Source organism: Aspergillus wentii (genome assembly GCF_001890725.1).
Source record: "Aspergillus wentii DTO 134E9 unplaced genomic scaffold ASPWEscaffold_7, whole genome shotgun sequence".
In the NCBI taxonomy this organism is placed as follows: domain Eukaryota; kingdom Fungi; phylum Ascomycota; class Eurotiomycetes; order Eurotiales; family Aspergillaceae; genus Aspergillus; species Aspergillus wentii.
In genome coordinates, this window is record NW_024467838.1 from 1950732 (window position 1) to 1967285 (window position 16554).

General features: G+C 48.6%; 5 protein-coding genes across 5 annotated transcripts; 2 read left to right on the plus strand and 3 right to left on the minus strand.

Annotated features, from left to right (window-relative positions):
• The first annotated feature begins 5167 nt into the window (after positions 1-5167).
• On the plus strand, positions 5168-6497 carry ASPWEDRAFT_44552 (uncharacterized protein). The gene is made up of 4 exons (XM_040836289.1): positions 5168-5545; positions 5593-5703; positions 5756-6082; positions 6135-6497. The coding sequence occupies exons 1-4, from the start codon at positions 5231-5233 to the stop codon at positions 6246-6248; spliced, it is 867 nt and encodes a 288-aa protein (XP_040686113.1). The 5' UTR covers positions 5168-5230; the 3' UTR covers positions 6249-6497.
• Positions 6498-6947: 450 nt separating this feature from the next.
• On the plus strand, positions 6948-9596 carry ASPWEDRAFT_663843 (uncharacterized protein). Its single transcript, XM_040838848.1, has 3 exons — positions 6948-8138; positions 8195-8297; positions 8351-9596. The coding sequence occupies exons 1-3, from the start codon at positions 7266-7268 to the stop codon at positions 9466-9468; spliced, it is 2094 nt and encodes a 697-aa protein (XP_040686114.1). The 5' UTR covers positions 6948-7265; the 3' UTR covers positions 9469-9596.
• Positions 9302-10974, minus strand: ASPWEDRAFT_665311 (OB-fold domain-containing protein). The gene is made up of 2 exons (XM_040838854.1): positions 10790-10974; positions 9302-10491 (listed from the first exon to the last, which is right to left on the minus strand). Exons 1-2 carry the CDS (start codon positions 10926-10928, stop codon positions 9776-9778), a joined length of 855 nt encoding a protein of 284 aa, XP_040686115.1. The 5' UTR covers positions 10929-10974; the 3' UTR covers positions 9302-9775.
• Positions 10975-11774: 800 nt separating this feature from the next.
• ASPWEDRAFT_175715 (universal stress protein family domain protein) lies at positions 11775-14139 on the minus strand (the record flags this gene model as incomplete). Its single annotated transcript, XM_040831403.1, has 4 exons — positions 11775-11943; positions 11995-12056; positions 12108-12889; positions 12948-14139. 4 exons carry the CDS (start codon positions 14137-14139, stop codon positions 11775-11777), a joined length of 2205 nt encoding a protein of 734 aa, XP_040686116.1.
• Positions 14140-15161: 1022 nt separating this feature from the next.
• Positions 15162-16498, minus strand: ASPWEDRAFT_44560 (DnaJ domain protein). Its single transcript, XM_040836290.1, has 2 exons — positions 16183-16498; positions 15162-16125 (listed from the first exon to the last, which is right to left on the minus strand). The coding sequence occupies exons 1-2, from the start codon at positions 16322-16324 to the stop codon at positions 15398-15400; spliced, it is 870 nt and encodes a 289-aa protein (XP_040686117.1). The 5' UTR covers positions 16325-16498; the 3' UTR covers positions 15162-15397.
• Positions 16499-16554: the final 56 nt, after the last annotated feature.

Consider the following 16554-nt stretch of genomic DNA (forward strand, 5'->3'; position numbering starts at 1 on the left):
GTGGTCTGGTCTGAGCTGAAGGAGCTGAGATACGAAGGGGGGCAATAGTTAGAGTAAACAGATGGAAGAATTGCGCAAAGAGAAGGAGGGGATACAAAAGGAGACGAAAAGACGACGTGTAAGAAACGAGGTTGGGAAAAGGAAAGGCAGGGGAGAAACGACAGGATCAGTTGAAAGAGAGTGGTGGTGTTAGTTAGGAGGTGTGAAGTGTATGTGCGTGTGTAGACAAGCAGACAGCCAGAAAAGCGCGGGTGATGGAGGAAACGCGCCAGACTCCAGACAGACACCAGAATGGAGACAGCCAGACGCAAAGCAGCGCATCAAATCATCGTCAGCAGCCAGAATAAATTGCCTCCGTTCGGGGACGGCGTCGACGGGCCTTTTTTTGGTCCCCCACAGGAGAGGAAGTGATTTGGTCGAGGACGGAGGACGATCCACAACGCGTCTGGGAGAGGAAAGGAGGTATTTTTCTTACGCAGACAGGAAAAAGGCCCAAAACAGCTGAGTCATAAACAGAAACATCGGAAACAGCAGGATTCATTGGCTTCAGTTCCGCTTACAGTACAATAAACAATCTTGGCTAGATATTTCTTTTTGTGATGCAGTTGCAGCACTTGTATTGGCAGATAAATCTCACCTGAAATTTCAGAAATTCAGATTCCCGACAATTAATAGTGGGAAATTTGCCTGCGCTACTCCAGGGCTCCGTATTCCGCACATAACGGAGGACACTATGTATCCACTAATAATTGCTCCATTCTACGGTACGGTATTGATATCATAGGTACGATTAAGTACTCCTGTTATTTTCCTATATATTCTGTATTCTCTACCCTGATCTCTGCGGAGTGCTCTACAGACGGAAAAAATAGGAAGAAGAGAAAATGGCTCAAAACCGTTTGAAGGTTAAAAAGGTTATCCTTCTTCTGCACTGTTTGGGTGCCAATGCAGCCCAATTCCCTGGCCTGGGGACTAGCAGCCTTAGGCTGTCACCGTCACACACTGAACGGGCCAGCCTTAGTGAGGGGCCACTCGGTCTCCGCCTCTAGTGATCGTTAGACGGGCCCTAGCAAGGAAGGCCAGGGGTTTGCTTGGGCCTTTTGGTCACTTGCCGCGTCTTCCCCTCTCTTTCTGACTCTCTCTCTGGCTCTCATTTCATCCCACGCCTGTCAGGGTCTGGCTGCAGAGAAAAAGAGGCTACAAGTCAGAATGGATATCTACACTGGCAATGTGACACGTACATGGGCGACAAGGGGTTGAATTTTACACAGATAAAATGGGATGATAGGTCGTTGGGCTAAATCCTTCGACGGGCGCTTCTTTGTTTGGTCGCCTCAAACCATTGATATGCATCGGATTTACCAATCAACGCTGTCTATCAATGTACATTCTGTACGCTGTAGAAGTACATGTTTACTCGGTTCATGCAGTTTCCATGGTTCATCGCATCTCCTGCCCGTACATATGTCTTAAACTATATCTCTTCCCCGCCAACAGTGGCTGGCCATGTAACTCGGGTGGCTTCTGCCACTTCACTGCAAGATATGTCTGTCCTCTGTGCTGATGTGCTCAGTCTTGCGTACAGGAGTCGTACCCCTCTTGATTATCTATTCTTTGTTATGTCACTGGAGTCGGGTGGACACCGGTGGGAATGTGGCGTGTATGATGATGTAGTCTCATCTCACTCAGGGGACTGTCACTGCCTGTATACCACAGGATATGTTTCTGTTTCTCCACGGCCCTACATTTATTCTCTATAGTAGATACAGAGTACTCCTGAGATAAACAAGATAAATGATACGAGACAGAATGAGGGGCAAGACATCAGTAAAATAATTGCTTTTGTGTTGCGATCGCAACTGTCTGATGAAGATGGGCTGATCCGCATGGCTTAGCGCCGTTTATATGGGACTGGCACTGTCGCTCATCATCAGCACTCTAAAACAATGATTCTGCTGCCTTTATTATGGATTCTTTCATTTCACTATTTTGGATATTTCTGCGAGCATCAGATAGATCAATTACGGTAGATTCAGGACTTTTATCCTCCGATGCATGGTAAATCAGGAGCCGATGTATTATTATTATTATTTATTATTTTGTTATTAGGTATTACTGGGATACCCCTATACTACAAGGCAGTCAAGGCAATCGTTGTCGCAACGGTCGGCAACTCTCGTATTTGCCTTTTCTGTCATTTGAATTGAATTAGTTAGTTCCAGCTGAATCTGTTGTCCAGAAGAGTCCGCGTGACAATTGTACTGTACAGATTTACTGTCCAACTAACTGATTTTCTTCTCATGCAAGATGATCATTTTTCCCTGCTAAGCCTTTTCCAGCCAGGAAAATCCTCCCCCAAGAATTAGAAACCATTAACCGCAGAAAAAAACCATGTGCTGATTTGCAACAGTGCGGTGTGTAGTTTTGTACGACATAATCGGACGGGACTCACGGGAGGACTTGCGCAGTGTCTATCTATCTACCCTAGTTCCGCTCAGAACAGGGCAAGTTGGTGGAGTACAAATGTACAAGTAGTACATACACATTACACCTACATTCCTGACTATGTATGGAGTACATGCTGTGTGTGTATTTCAATAATATCTGCAGCGTGCAGACAGATAGAGGGGTTGGAAAAAAACAAATGGGTCCCTGATTGATGTATGCACGCGTCGCCATATCCGCCATCCGCGTTCTTGATGGAAACGGTGAACAGCCAGACCTCGACCGCCAATTTCACCGCAATTCTTTTTCTCCATTTTACATACTATCTACTATCTTACTATCATAGCCTACGGAGTACTTGTATGGTGTAGTCTATCACTATCGTTTTTTTATTCATTGTTACTTTTTCATCTGTTCACCAGTATTGTTTCGATTGTTTCGTGTTTTGGTATTGCTGGGGTGACGGTTCCCCTTTCTTTTACCCGACCGTTCCTGGACCGACCCGACGAACCATCAAATCAACAATTACGCACTGGAAACGGCAAACTACCAGCAAAAAATAAATAAATGAAATGAAAATAAAACAAAAGAAAAGGAAAGAAAAACAAATCAAGTGGCTGAAACTAAAAAGTTAAACATCAAAAACACAGGATCAGAGGGAGGATTCGTTAGTCGACCGCCGGATGCCTGAACTACCGCCATTGGTCACACCCCACCAGTGGAGCCTGGTTCCGGCCAGCCGGGAAGAAATGACTGGATACTGGATGCGGGTTTCTGGTGGGGTCTGCTGATTAGTGATGACGCCGGACTCGGGGAATGCGGTAATGCCCCACTCCGTCTAGGCCCGTCCCAGATTAGTACCCGAGGGGCCGGCGGTGGCGCTCGCCTCCTACTGGCCAGCTGTGGGTGGTGGGCTCCACCCCTGATGACGGTGAGCGAGAGGGAATTAATATTATTGGGAAATGGGGGGGAAAAAAGAGGAAATGGACGATGGATCATGGGGCCAACACTATCAGAGCGGCGCGGGAGTCCGGGAGACACTCCAGACCGTCGGGAAGGGAGTGGCGATATCCATATTCCATTAGACATCGAGGGGGGTCAGCTCCAGCTATTTCGAGTCTGATGGTCAGATAGTCAGATAACTAGTCAGATAGTACAATTCCCTTCGAGTTTCGAGGGATTCTAGAAGGATCACGGAATGGAAAGGAGAACGACGAAGAGGGTCAATTAATCTCTCACACCTTGACCTCTCCTATCCCAGACGACACCAAGAAGATTCATTTCAAACCAATTTCCACCGTTGGAAATGCTAACTGGGCTAGACTGTTAGTTACAGGCTTTACCGTTAAATGATCAACCGCGCAGGCCCTGCAAAACACGGATAGACATGCTTCTGGAAGCACACTAAGATCCTCAATATATTAACATATTATTCAGCGCCTGCAGCTCCGATGCTCCCGTCCCCATAAATCCCAAAGTACCAAGTATGGAGTATCTGGATTAGTCCCGTATTCACTACGGAGTACTCTGGTGGACGACGGCTTCCAGAATCGTAGTAACTATGCAAAGTACGTTGGATGGATCGTCTGCAGATGACCCCTATTCCTGGTTGTGATGCATATCGAACATGTCAAAATGATCTCACATCGTATTCTTTTTTCTGTACCTTGCGTGGAATATGGATTGACAAGACGTTTCTGCTGCTTTCTGTGGAGTACGCAGGATATCACGTACTTTTGATGTTGATCAGTCTGTCTATTGTATCTATGGTGTCTTTGTTGCCTCTTCTTCGGTGAAGTTGTCGTTTGATACCCGAGTGTTCTCCGGATACTCCGCCATGTTCTGCTCATGCTTATGCTCTCCTATTGTCACACTATAGCCTATGGCAAATGGTCTATATCTCTGTTTGTCTCGTCTAATGCTACGGTTAAGCTCACCTCGTGCGTTCGTTTCCTGTCGAATGAAGGGTATCTGCAGATTCCCTCATCTATCCATCTATCCAAAATGATGCGTTTGCAACGGCATGCTTGTCACTGCTACTGCATGAAAGGCAATCAGATCGTGTTTGTCTAGAGCGACAAACAACATGGCAATGAGATATTCCATGATATTCCAATATGAAGGATTAAAACCAGCTGTATGCCATTGTCCAGCCTAAGTTGGTATAGAGAATCGCCGAGAGAAACAGCCTCAGTCTTCTTTCTCTTTCTGTCTGGACTTCCACTTGTCGAGACAGGAACTCACCAGACATTCTGTCTTTTTATTCTTTGTCTCTTGTCTTCTTATCCGGAGATCTCCAGAATCAAAGCCTTGGTATTCTCTGATTTGTCTATCCGGCCTTTCAGTCTGGTGGATCGCTCTATCTGCTTGAATTCCCTGGTCAGGTAGTACAGAATACTCTCAATTCACTGTAATAAACCTCTCTTCACTTGAGGATCCGCTTTTCCTTGCAGTCCAAGGTGAAAAGAAGTATCCGGAAGTTCAAAGTCAGTCTGAAGCGGGGATATTTCAACCTGCTCTGTCCTGCTCCTGCTTCTTCTCCCCTTTCATCCTTTCCCACCCACAGAAAGATAGGATTGCTTCTACCACTCTCTTTCAAGTCGTTCTTTTCATTCGAGTTTTCTGGTCTCTTTCCACCCTGACCGACGGGAGTCGGGCGACCGTCAGCAAGATGCCTAAAAGCGCCTATGCCGGGGGCTACAGTGAGGCGATCAGGAAGAAGTGAGATACTCCTACTTTTGCTTTCTGTCATTTTAGCTGACGTCAATGATGCACAGGTTCGACAATGTCGTCATTCCCGACAAGTGAGTTTATTCATATCGAGGGGCATGCGGGGTATCGCTCACGATATGTATCTAGGGTCAAGTGCGACACGTGCAAGAAGGTCCGTATGCAGAGTGCTTTTTCTAAACGCCAGCTCGATTCCCTGCGTAATGCCATCGTCCTCAAAGGCACCAAAGCCCTCGCCATCTCGGGCCATGGCGCCAAATGCCGCCAATGTGTTGGTGGCCAGACCGTTGAGCTTAAGTGTTGTATCTGCGATAAAATCAAGGGCCTTGACGAGTTCGCCAAGTCTCAGCGCCAGAACCGTGACTCGGCCGTATGTTTGTCGCTTTAACTTGATAACCCTAGCTAACGTGTTTGCAGAGATGCTTGAACTGTGTCCAGAACCATGCCGAAGCAGACCCGGTGCTGGAAGAGCACAAGCTCCTTACCGAAGGCGAGTTTTCTACCATTCAGGATACCACTGTTACTGCTGTTAGTACTGTATAGTACCTTGATCTCAGGTTAGGTGCTGATTGAATCGCAGAGCCAGATCGATGACGGATCCTTGATCGAATCCCGCAAACGCTACAACAGCGTCACCCGCGATGGTTCAGACGAGGACGACGATGATCTTTCCGTTGGAGGAGGCGTCTGGGTTGAGACCGAGCGTGGGGATGAGAATAGCACGAACAAAGGCAAGGGACTCATGTTCACGGCTTTCGACCCCCAGGGCAACGCACATCGCCGCACCACTCAGTCGGGCCCTGGTTCCATCCATAGTGGATGGGCCTCTTTGGGCGTGACTCCTCGCACCCTCCCTCCTCCTAACCAGCAGCAGAAGAAGCGGACTTCCAACTTTGCCAAGGTGCCGGTAAGTGAAGCCAACTACCAAGCTATCAAGGTTGTCCGTTAATTATCTTTAGGGCAAACGTTTCGAAAAGCATGAAGCGCCTACCATGCGTGTCCCCGAACCTGCCGGAGAAATTATTCCTTCTGACGACGAGGATGAGGATGAGGGGATTGAGGACTTCCTTTAGGGAGGACTTGGTGTCCCGTGGGCTACCTGAATACATCTGTTATGCCTTCCACCTTTTATGAGGGCATATTGAGCAATAGTTGAGACAAGAAAAGAGAAAAAAAAAAAGCATCGGCTCGACATCATTGACTTAGTCAGTGACATAAGCAATCCATTTCATCTACGTTTCTTACTTCCTGTCTGGTAATTGTGTAGTTATTTGCCGTCCCACAGTCGACCCGTGGTTGTCACAATCTCGGTTGACGCTGTTGATTCCCCCACAGTTCCAAAAATTGCCCATCCATAGTTGAGAATTGCGTATCCGTGAGTTTGTTTCATCGACAGCGTTGACTTGAGCAGATTCAAAGGATGTATAAGGAGTAATTCTTCTGGATATGTCATATTATCCTGATTAACAAGCAATGCAGACTAAAACACTTGATGGAGTAGCCAACAGCGTCAGTGGCAATAGCATGACCCTGATTGAGGTAATCCTTTCAGTTAGCCCAGGTCTCAGTTATTTCTGTCTAGCAGATGGCAATAATCATCGATTATCATCAAACGGGGCCATTTTTTCCTGTTGAGAAAAGCCTAGCAATGACGTATGCGCACCGTTGGAGGCTCAAAATTAGCCTACGGTGGATTTTCTTACCCCGTGGGCTTTCTTTTGATGCACACCACATCTCCCTCATGGATGATCTTCCGTTGTGACTGCTATCCTTCGATCGATCTTCTCGAACATATCTGCCTCGCATTTTAAAAACGTGCTCAAAACTCGACGCAAGAACCGTTTGGGACTCGGAGTTCGTTTCATATCGTCTTCAAAAAGCCCCTCCGCCCGCGCCCCTCCGCATTGTCTGTCACCTGCACAAATCGGCCTCTGTTCTTTGTTGCGTTCGGCGCACAAGGCTTAGGGCTTTTTTTTTTTTATTTTTTCTACCTGCTATCTTATTTTTCTTTTTCTACGGCTGGTCCTCTGCTTTTTCAACCCTGAGATTGAAGATCGAACACATCAGTGCTGCTTACTCTCGTTCCCCTCATGGCATACGATGGCTGGCAGAACAGCCCCGGCCCATACGACCACTTGGGCAATGTCAATATAAATCAACCGCCTCCTCACGAGGATCCTCATCTACAGTCCTATCAACCCCCGTATCCATCTCATTATGGTCCTGATCGGGTCAACATGCCTTATCCCCAAATGCCCCCTCCGCAGATGCCCCCTCCCCCGCCCCAAATGCCTCCAGGCTCTTCCCCGCCGACGCAGAATCCAGAGCCGTACCAGGACCCTACAGCGTGGCATCAGCAGCCTCACACGGGAAGGATCAACGAGGCTGTCAACTCGGCGTTTGGCACTGCTGGTCCTTCCTCCTATGTGCCCCCGGAAGTCCTGTCTCAAATCACCGCCAATGTCATTCAGCAGCTCAGAGCAACCGGCTTGCAGGGTCAACAGCCCCAGGCGCAACAACCACCACCACCACCGCAACCGCAGCCCGCGCAGCAGCCTCAATGGCCTCCTCCACCTCCCCCACGTCCTGCGTCTGCCTCTACGCATAGCTACACCGAGTCGCCGACGGTAATGGACCCGAGAAATGCAGAATCGTTTCCTCCGCCGCCTAGTGCCGTCCCGGAAAACGCTGGCTACCAGCCGCGTCCACCGTCTACCGGATATTCAGGCAGTCCTCGGTCTGGGTTCAGGCCCTCGCCAGTCTCGGTGCCTGATAGACGGGAATCACCGGGAAGTCAGAACGGCGATCATGGTCAGAAGATGGAAGGCCGTCCTCACCCTCCGTCGAGGAACGCTACTGTTATGGAGATGACGACATTGGAAAAGATCTGGGGGAAGCTTTTTGTTGATGGGAAGCCTACCAAACGGCTCGGTCAGTTTCTGCGGGGAATTGCGGTTCATTTGGTAAATAACATTGCTAAGTTGTTGGAGCTGGCTTTGATCGCTGACTCAATGGCTAGATTGAGGATTACCCGCCGGACAATACCATCGTTATTGTACCAGAGAAGCTGCAGAAGTTCTACGAGGACACGAAGGTTCCCTCGGACCCTTACCCTTGGCAAGGTTCGTGAGATTATTCCCACTTGGTGGTCATGTTTCTGATTTATATATTCTAGACATCTTCGATGATCGCACATCCTCTATATCGAGACTATTCCGCGAAGTGGAAGCAGAGCACCACCTTGTACAGGCGAAACTGAATGAAAGACCCGATATTCCAGGCTTGACACCGCGAGGCTTCGAGCGATGGGCCACATTAATGATCCAGGCTCATCCGGAGAAAGAATTCAAGCGATTGCAAGAGGCCGTGTTGAACATGCCCATTAGCAATCCGGACGATAAGAAGGAGAGGTTTCCCAAGGAGATTCCCAGACGGCTGTTTCCTGAAGTTCCAGATCTGTCAGTGAGAGAAAATCTCGACCAGTTTATCAGCAAGCATTGCGGTGTCGATTTGCCTCCAATCACTGAAGAGGAGCTATCGCAGGCTGCTGCACACCGTCGCAAGGAGTCTGCGAGCTCGACCACGCTCCCATCAGAGCCTTTGCCGGTAAATGAACGAGAACGCCAGACATATTCGAGACCGACTTCCGCCATAATAGACGACGAGGACGAAGAACAGCTGGCATCACGTCCTATTGAGCGCGAGAGAAAGCCATACACCGCACAGCCCGGCGGAGGCAAGGTTTATGAAGAAGGTGGAGATAACCACCGAGGACATGCCCACTCATTCTCCACGGGCTCTAGACCAAGAATATCTGAAATCTCTCCACAGGAACCTCGCTATCCCCGGACAGGAAGCGCAGGAGCACACCGTCCTATTCGGAGAGTAGGAAGATCCCGGAGCTCGTCACGAGGCTTCAACCCCGGTGGCGACTACAGACATTCCGACGGCGACTTGTTGGGCCATGGCCATAGCCATAATGGTGGCCCTAGACATGCGCGAATGTCATCCATGAATGATTACTACCTGAACTCTGGCCCGGGAGGTATATCCGAAGAAAGTCGACGGTATCGAGACGAGGACCGCGAGAATGAAGAGAAGAGACTCTACGACACACTACGGGAAAGGGAAAGAGAACGCGAAAAGAGCAAATACCACGATCATCTTCCTCACAGAGGAACCTGGGCTGTCGATGATGAAGATTACTACCGAGGTATACTCGGCAGCCAAGGTGGTGGCAGTGGTGGTCCAGTCGGTGGGGCTTATGACTACAAAACATATACCTACCGGTGATATTTTATAGGGCGTACGTACGCAGAGGGAAAATCATTAGGAGGGAAATGGTTAGGTGCATTTGCTTTGCTTGTTTGCTTTGGTTTGGCGCCTGTTTACAAAGGAAGGAAGGAAGATATCCATAGCGTTCGTTTCTTTTGGTGATGACTGGTGACGACTCATGTATCATGTTTAGCATGTGCTTTCTGTATAAAATTGATGGTTTAGAGTCATTTATATATCATGCTGTTGAAAGGATATATCCCAACGCCACGCAATGCTAGAAAAACAATATCAAAATAAGAGGCATAAAAGGCAGGGAGTGAGGTCACATCTCCCTCGCGCGTTTCCTCATCTCAATATCCCGCATAACCCTCAACCCAGCATCCTTAACCGAACTTGCCTCCTTCTCCCTCTTCCTCTCCTCAGCCTCCCACATTCTCTGAATCCGCCTCTGATCCTTCTCCTCCCGCTCCGCACGTCGCCGCTGCCTTTTCAGCGCCCGCTCCCGCTCCCCCTCGACCCTCTCTTCCTCTTCCTCCGCCGCCAAGCGGAGCTGGTCGATCTCCTCGTCGCTCAAATACCACGGCGTGGAGAGCACATCGACGAGAAACCGGATGCGCTGATCCAGGAACTGCATTTCGGCGTTTGTGTCGGGGACGGCGAAGAAGCGCTCGAGTTGGAGTTGCATTGCGGATCGGAATGTGGAGAGTGTGCCTTTGACTTTTATTACTGTCCCTGGGTGGAGGGTGCTGATGTCTAGGTCTGTTTTGGTGGTTGATGCTAGGTGCATTTCTGTTTTTGGCTGCGTCTGCTTTGCTGCTGCTGATGATGGGGTTTCGTCATCTTCACATACCCGCCCTGATCCCGTTGATACAGATACAGGTGCGTCTTCCTTTTTCAGAACGACAATGTCGACTGTCGCGCCACTGCTATCGTCGAGTGTGAGCACAGTCCGTCTGGGCACTTCTGTTCTGGCGACGATGATGCCTGCCAGTTGGACGAAGCGGATTGGATGGTTGTAGTAGAAGAAGATGTTTTGGCCTGGGTGGGTTAGTATTAATCTTTCAGGAATATTTCTTTCTTCATATTTGGATGAAAACAGGGTTTGTATGCAGCAGGGGTAAAGGAGAAGATGGAAGAGATTATGCAGAACATGCAGTGCATTCAGTCTAGTAAACGAACGAACAAGAAGGCTTTCAACAAACAAAGAAACAACGAAAGATAGTGCATGTAGATCAGAGTATATTTATATAGACTGCAAATGACAAACATGCGTATTCCAAATGCTTAAACAAAAATTGAAACGCAAATCTCAAATAGAAAGAAAGAAATCTAATACCCATACCGTCAAACCCATATCTCTTCCTAAGTCGATGCACATCTACAGCCGCCATTTTTACCCAGGCGAAATGCGTTGGCGACGCCCTGAAGCAGAAGGCCGGGTAGAAGACGAGTCCGTCATTATCGACTGTCGCCATCGGATCATTTTTCTTCTGTGACTTGGTGGACTTGGATGAAGAAGAAAGATGATGAAGATGAGGAAATCCAGAGGGGATCTGCCAGCGGATCTGGTGTTGATCATGTGATTCGTTGCTTTTGGTCTTGATATGTACATCAGAGTAGGTTGGTGGAGGGGGTAGTTTGCCATCATTATATTTTATATTTTTATTCCGTTCGCGATCAATCGGGCTGATAGTCTAGTTGGAAAGCCCCCCAATCGGAAGTTTTTTTTTAGCACTTTGGCTTTCAGTTCGAATCTGCGCTGCGGCTTTCTTTTTTTCCTGGAAGCAATAATGCCAAGGGAACACTGGTAGTGTAGTAGATATGACTTTGAATTATTCCATGTCTTTCGCTCTGAATACTCTTATAGCTGTTGATCTGATGAATTAAGCTGGGTATTTGGTTTCCACTATGGTTCATTCTATGAACTTCGCCGAGCTGATGCACGAATACATGGGAACGATGAAAAGCACAAGAGACAACTGAGCTGAACTCCCTTGTCATTCCCATGGATCCTGTTCATAATGTTATAGGTCTAATAGACAAAAACGAGCATTGGATGATGATGATGATAATGATGATGATGATGAAAAGAACAAATACCACACAAGGCGGGTTACGAATACCAGAGCAAACTGGAGACGTTTCCGCATGATAAAAAGTATAAGAATACAGAGTTGAGAAGGAAATAATCGAATAAAATAAAACATCCCACCATTTGTGCCATGCAAGGAAAGGAAAGTAGTGAAAAAGTCGTTAGCGTGAATAGATCTGTCATAGCACAGCTCTTGGTCTAATCTTTCAGTAAATTGTCGTGAGTATGCTCAGTCCACTTTAGCCATGGCAAGTTTCTTGGGGGTCGTCAAGTTATTCGAAAGACGGATATGACTGGTTTTCTTGTTCTTCGTCTGCTTCTTGAGTTTCTTGCGTGCCACCATGACAGGAACAGAAGAGTTGGTGACAAGGTAATTGGAAAAGGAACCGAGGAGAACACTTCACAAGTCGTTAGTATGTTTTTTCCTGTTATAAATCAAAGTGACATACCCTTTTAGAGCGCTTCGACCTCTAGCTCCGACAATAACAAGAGTAGGTGCAAGTCCATCAATCTAGAAGAAAGTCAGCAAAGAAGGTCAATACAAACGAGTCGTAACACTTACAGCCTCAGTGATCATATGCTTAGGACTCTTGCAGTGGATGACCTCTACCGCAATTCTAACTTGGAGTGCAGTCTTTCTCAACAGTCGGACGCACGTCTGGGAGATAACTTCCGCAGCATGGACACGGTCTGATTCCGCCTTGGACAGACCGCGGGCATCGACAGAGCTGGGTTTACTCTCTGACCCAGACCCCAAGCGACCGAAAAGTGCACGAGGCAAATGCATGGACGCATCGCCTAGGGACCTCTGAACAGTTTCCGTCTGAGAACCAACTACTGCTGCTGCATCCTCCATCGCTTTGGCGCCCTCTCCAATCTGCACGGAAGATCCCGCAGTAGCTTCTTCATGGACGGCACAGACAGCGAACATGGTATCTCCATCCCGAAGGATGGTACCAATAGTCCATTCTAAAGCGTACACGGATTCCTCGCTGAGATCGGTCGCTACAAGGTACTTTCGCTGGCGACGACGACCCCCCTCTTCCTCTTGCATGCTGGAGTAATTGCCACGAATGATGGTTCGAATCGCTCTGTTGTGAACGGTATTGTTGATAGTCGACATCTGAATGCTGAGTTTCTGGGCTCGCTTGATGTCCGACAATTCTGCCTCGTCATCGGATCCAAATGGCGTATTGACTGCTGATACCGATTCGAAACTGGTCTGTGGATGAACATCTGGTTTCTTGGCCGGTTTCGGCGGGCTAGGCGGGGCTTGCTTCGTAGTAGTAACGGGTTTTGGTTCTGAGATAGATGTGGCACTCAGCTTGTCCTCAACCATTTGACCTAGAAAGATTGTCAGGTTGGGTATGACGATGGTGGGGGGAAAAAAGCAAAAACGTACGCTCTTCTTCAGCTGCAGCAAGTTGGCTTTGAGGTTCTGACTTTTCAGAAGACTCAGTTTCTTGGGGTTGAATGATGTCGAAAGATATCTTTCTTCCACGTCTTGTCTCGGTTCCAGAACTAGCTTCATCGTCGCTAGAAGAGGTTTCCTCATTTTCGTCTTCACTGGTGTCAATTGGATTATTTTCGCTGTCGTACATGTCCTTTTCTAGACGTTCGTCCGCTGGTGATTGAGCAGGCAGTCCATCGCCCTCTGAAGACGTACGACGAGAGGCAGGCTTGGGGAGCGAAGCCAAACTGCCCGTCGAGTTGGCGAGAGCGGCATCCGAGAGATGCTTGTAAGCGTTGTCCATGTCGATCACCTTGCCCTTATCCGTAACTAAAGTGCCCGGTTTTGACAGATTCAGCGAATTGTTGTTGCTGTTGCCGTTGTTGAGAAGACGGTTCTTGGGGGAGCTGGAACGTCCAAAACGGGAGGGGAACCGGTCGAGCGACGTGCCCCGCGTTGAGCTTCGTCGTCCGGAGTCTCTCCCTCTGGCAAAACTCGGCAACCCGACCCTAAGATCGATCCCCGACATCACCGATGCCATTGCACTCTTGCTTTGCACTGCTTTACTAGGAGGTTTTTCCTGCGGCTGCGCGGCCCGCTTGGAAGAACCATGATCGGAGACGTTGGGCGTTGACGACATATCGAATTGGTAGCCAGAGTGAGGATTCACACCGGACTTGGCATTGGTCTTGTCTACTAATTTCTTCCTCTCTTGGGACATTTGATCTGTACCGTCTGAAGACCTACGAGGAGGACCCTCGGAATCGCCATGGAATGTTGATGATGTCGCAGAAGAACTCAAACGCAACGGAGAAGACGCAGGCTCATTCCAGACACGAGCACCAGACCCCGACTCTCGTGGGGAGGGGGGCGTCACACCCACCCCAATCCCGGCGATGGACCCATGGCGTGGAGGCAGAGCCCCCGGAGAGACATCTAACAGGCTGCGGACCGGGGCCGTTACGGTCGCGCTCTGGCGGTGTCGCTGGGTCGTCCCGGAGGACTGTCGACGGCTATGATTTAGAAGCCCCAGGATCTCCAGTCGCTCTTGTTCCAGCGCAGCCTCCAGACCCAAATGCTTTCTTGGTTGTTGTTGCTCTTGCTGCTGCTGTTGCTGCTCTGGCTGCCCTGGGTTATTCGACATGGCGAGTGGGCACCGCCGGCGGCACTTGATGACTTGTGGAGAATTATCACTAACCCACCCAGCAAAACAAAACACTCTCAAGAGCCAAGCGGGAAGAAGAATGTGGAGAAATCAACTGTCTGATGACGATTAGTCCAGTCGTTCTACTGGCGTATTGGAAAGCGTGGCACGAATCTCGCTTTGCCTGCAGCTACCGAAGATCAGCAAACAGTTATTATGTATGGCTTGAGAAGAGCAAAGTGGCTGTCGCTTTAAAGTCTTTTTGACAATCCGGGGATGCTTTCGCCCACGTGCACCAGACCTTTGCCAAGGAGGTCGCGAGATGAGCTTGATTATTCCGGATGGAATGCAAGACAAGACAAGACGAACTCAAGGGGAACCTTCGTACCTTAGCAACAAAAAAGATCCGATTGATGATTCGATGCGGGGGGACGTTGCCAAAGCTCCTGCAGGGGAACCGACCGCGGCAATCGGGGCAGGAATCACCCAGAGCTTCAACGGTGATGGAGGAAGGGCGTTGGAAATGGCCGTGATAGCAGTTGATCTGGATGGAAGAAGCTGACTGGAAAGGGATTTATGATGACAGAAAGAAGAAGACAGCCCGGTATTAAAAAGAAAGGAGTGAAATTCCCCAGTCACATTTGAGTCGGGCACAAGTCTCAAAGGCTCGGCATGGCGGGGCAGCAAATCCTTACCAGATGAATGATGGAGATAGAGCAGGATTTGCAGTATGAGGGTTTTAAAAGAGAGGAGAACATCTTGAGGGGTTCATGCATTCCTGCGTTTGAATCACAAGGTCTGCTTATTATGGGCCATTCATGGGCTCATGCATGCTGTGAACCTCTGCAGTAGTAGGTAGTATAGAGGATTACACTAGAGTAGACAGGATTGAAATAATTACGAATGGATCTGTAGTCTGCAAGCACCAGAATCCCCAGCATTCCACTGTCTTTGAGCTGGAATTCTGGGGAAGTCATACGCAATTGTGCTGTTTGCAGTTGGCGCATTCTTGTGAAAGCTTGAAAGGGGGTGCTGCCGTGCTGATCATCTCCATTGAAGCAAGGCAGGATAGAACACAGTTCATTCAAAGTCATTTGATATCTAGCATAAAATAAGTAAATTACTGGATAGAATAATGCAGCATGATGTATGCGCTTTTCCAATGCTTGTCCCTAATTGCAAAACATGTTGGTGTACGTCGAATGCCCAAAACTCCTGGCTCAAGGATAACAATAGCAAAGTAACAAAGACTCCGTTTTCATGACTTTGCCTGCTTCTTCTTCTTAGATGTTCGTCGGTTCGCTGCGAAAGCTTCCTCTGATGGTCCATCAAACTCGGCTCCCCGTTTGCTGCCTGGGGCATACTTGTCTTCCAATCTGTCGAAGAACGACCCAACTCGATCAGCCTGTCGCTGTTTGATCAAAGCTGCCAGATCACCTAGTCCGTCGTCCTTCTTCGTCTTTCGCTTTTTGCCCTTGGCTTCCTTCTTGTCATCAATCTCCTTGGCCAACTTTTCGGCTTCCTTCGCCTCCTTTTGCGCTCGTTTCATCCGCTGCTGGCGCTTCTTCGCTGGCTCCTCCGAGTATTTTTTGTAGTTTTCCACCTTTCCATCAGCAATGGCCTTGTCAATAATACCCCGAAATCTCTCATCATCATCGAGCACACTGCAAAGCATGACCGACTCAAAGACCCGATCCAAATCGCCCCTGGCTTGCTCAAACGCAGCAAGCACGTCGTTCTGCTCCTCCTCGGAACCCTGATATTCCTTCTTTAATTCATCGAGCGCATTCGTATCCACCGAGCTTGAGAATTGCTCTCTGTAGAAATCCATCCAGTTGAAATCGTCATCCTCGTCAACCGCTTCCGCCGTGCTGCCCGTCAGGTCGAATCGTCGTCGTCGTCGCTCGTCGGACAAAATGGCGTACGCAAATGCGATCTGCTGGAACCTGTGGTTTGCTTCATCTTTGGAGCCTTCGGGAGCCTTGTCTTTGGAGTAGTCAGTATCACTGTCTCAGGTTAGAAATTGGACAGGGGCTCAATTACCGGGATGGTGTCTCAGAGCTTGTTTCTTGTATGCGGATTTGATCTCTTCAAGAGTTGCACTTTCTTGGACACCGAGAACCTGATAGAGATCGGTCTCGAGGGGAGGTTCTTGCGGGATGTCTTCTTCCTGTGGCTGCGGCATGGCGAGAATTTCAAACCAGTAGAACAGGAGAATGGATAAAACGTAGAAAATGTAAGTTTCAAAAGACAATTCCAAAAAAATAATGAACAGAATGGGCAGTAACTGAAAAATTCGATAATTCGGAGATGTCAAGCAAAGCTGTTGTCTGGGTCGGAAAACGCGACTGGACGCGACCCCAACGGGGTTTAATTAAAATGAAGGACTTGTGCCGTCATCGGTGTTGCTCCCCC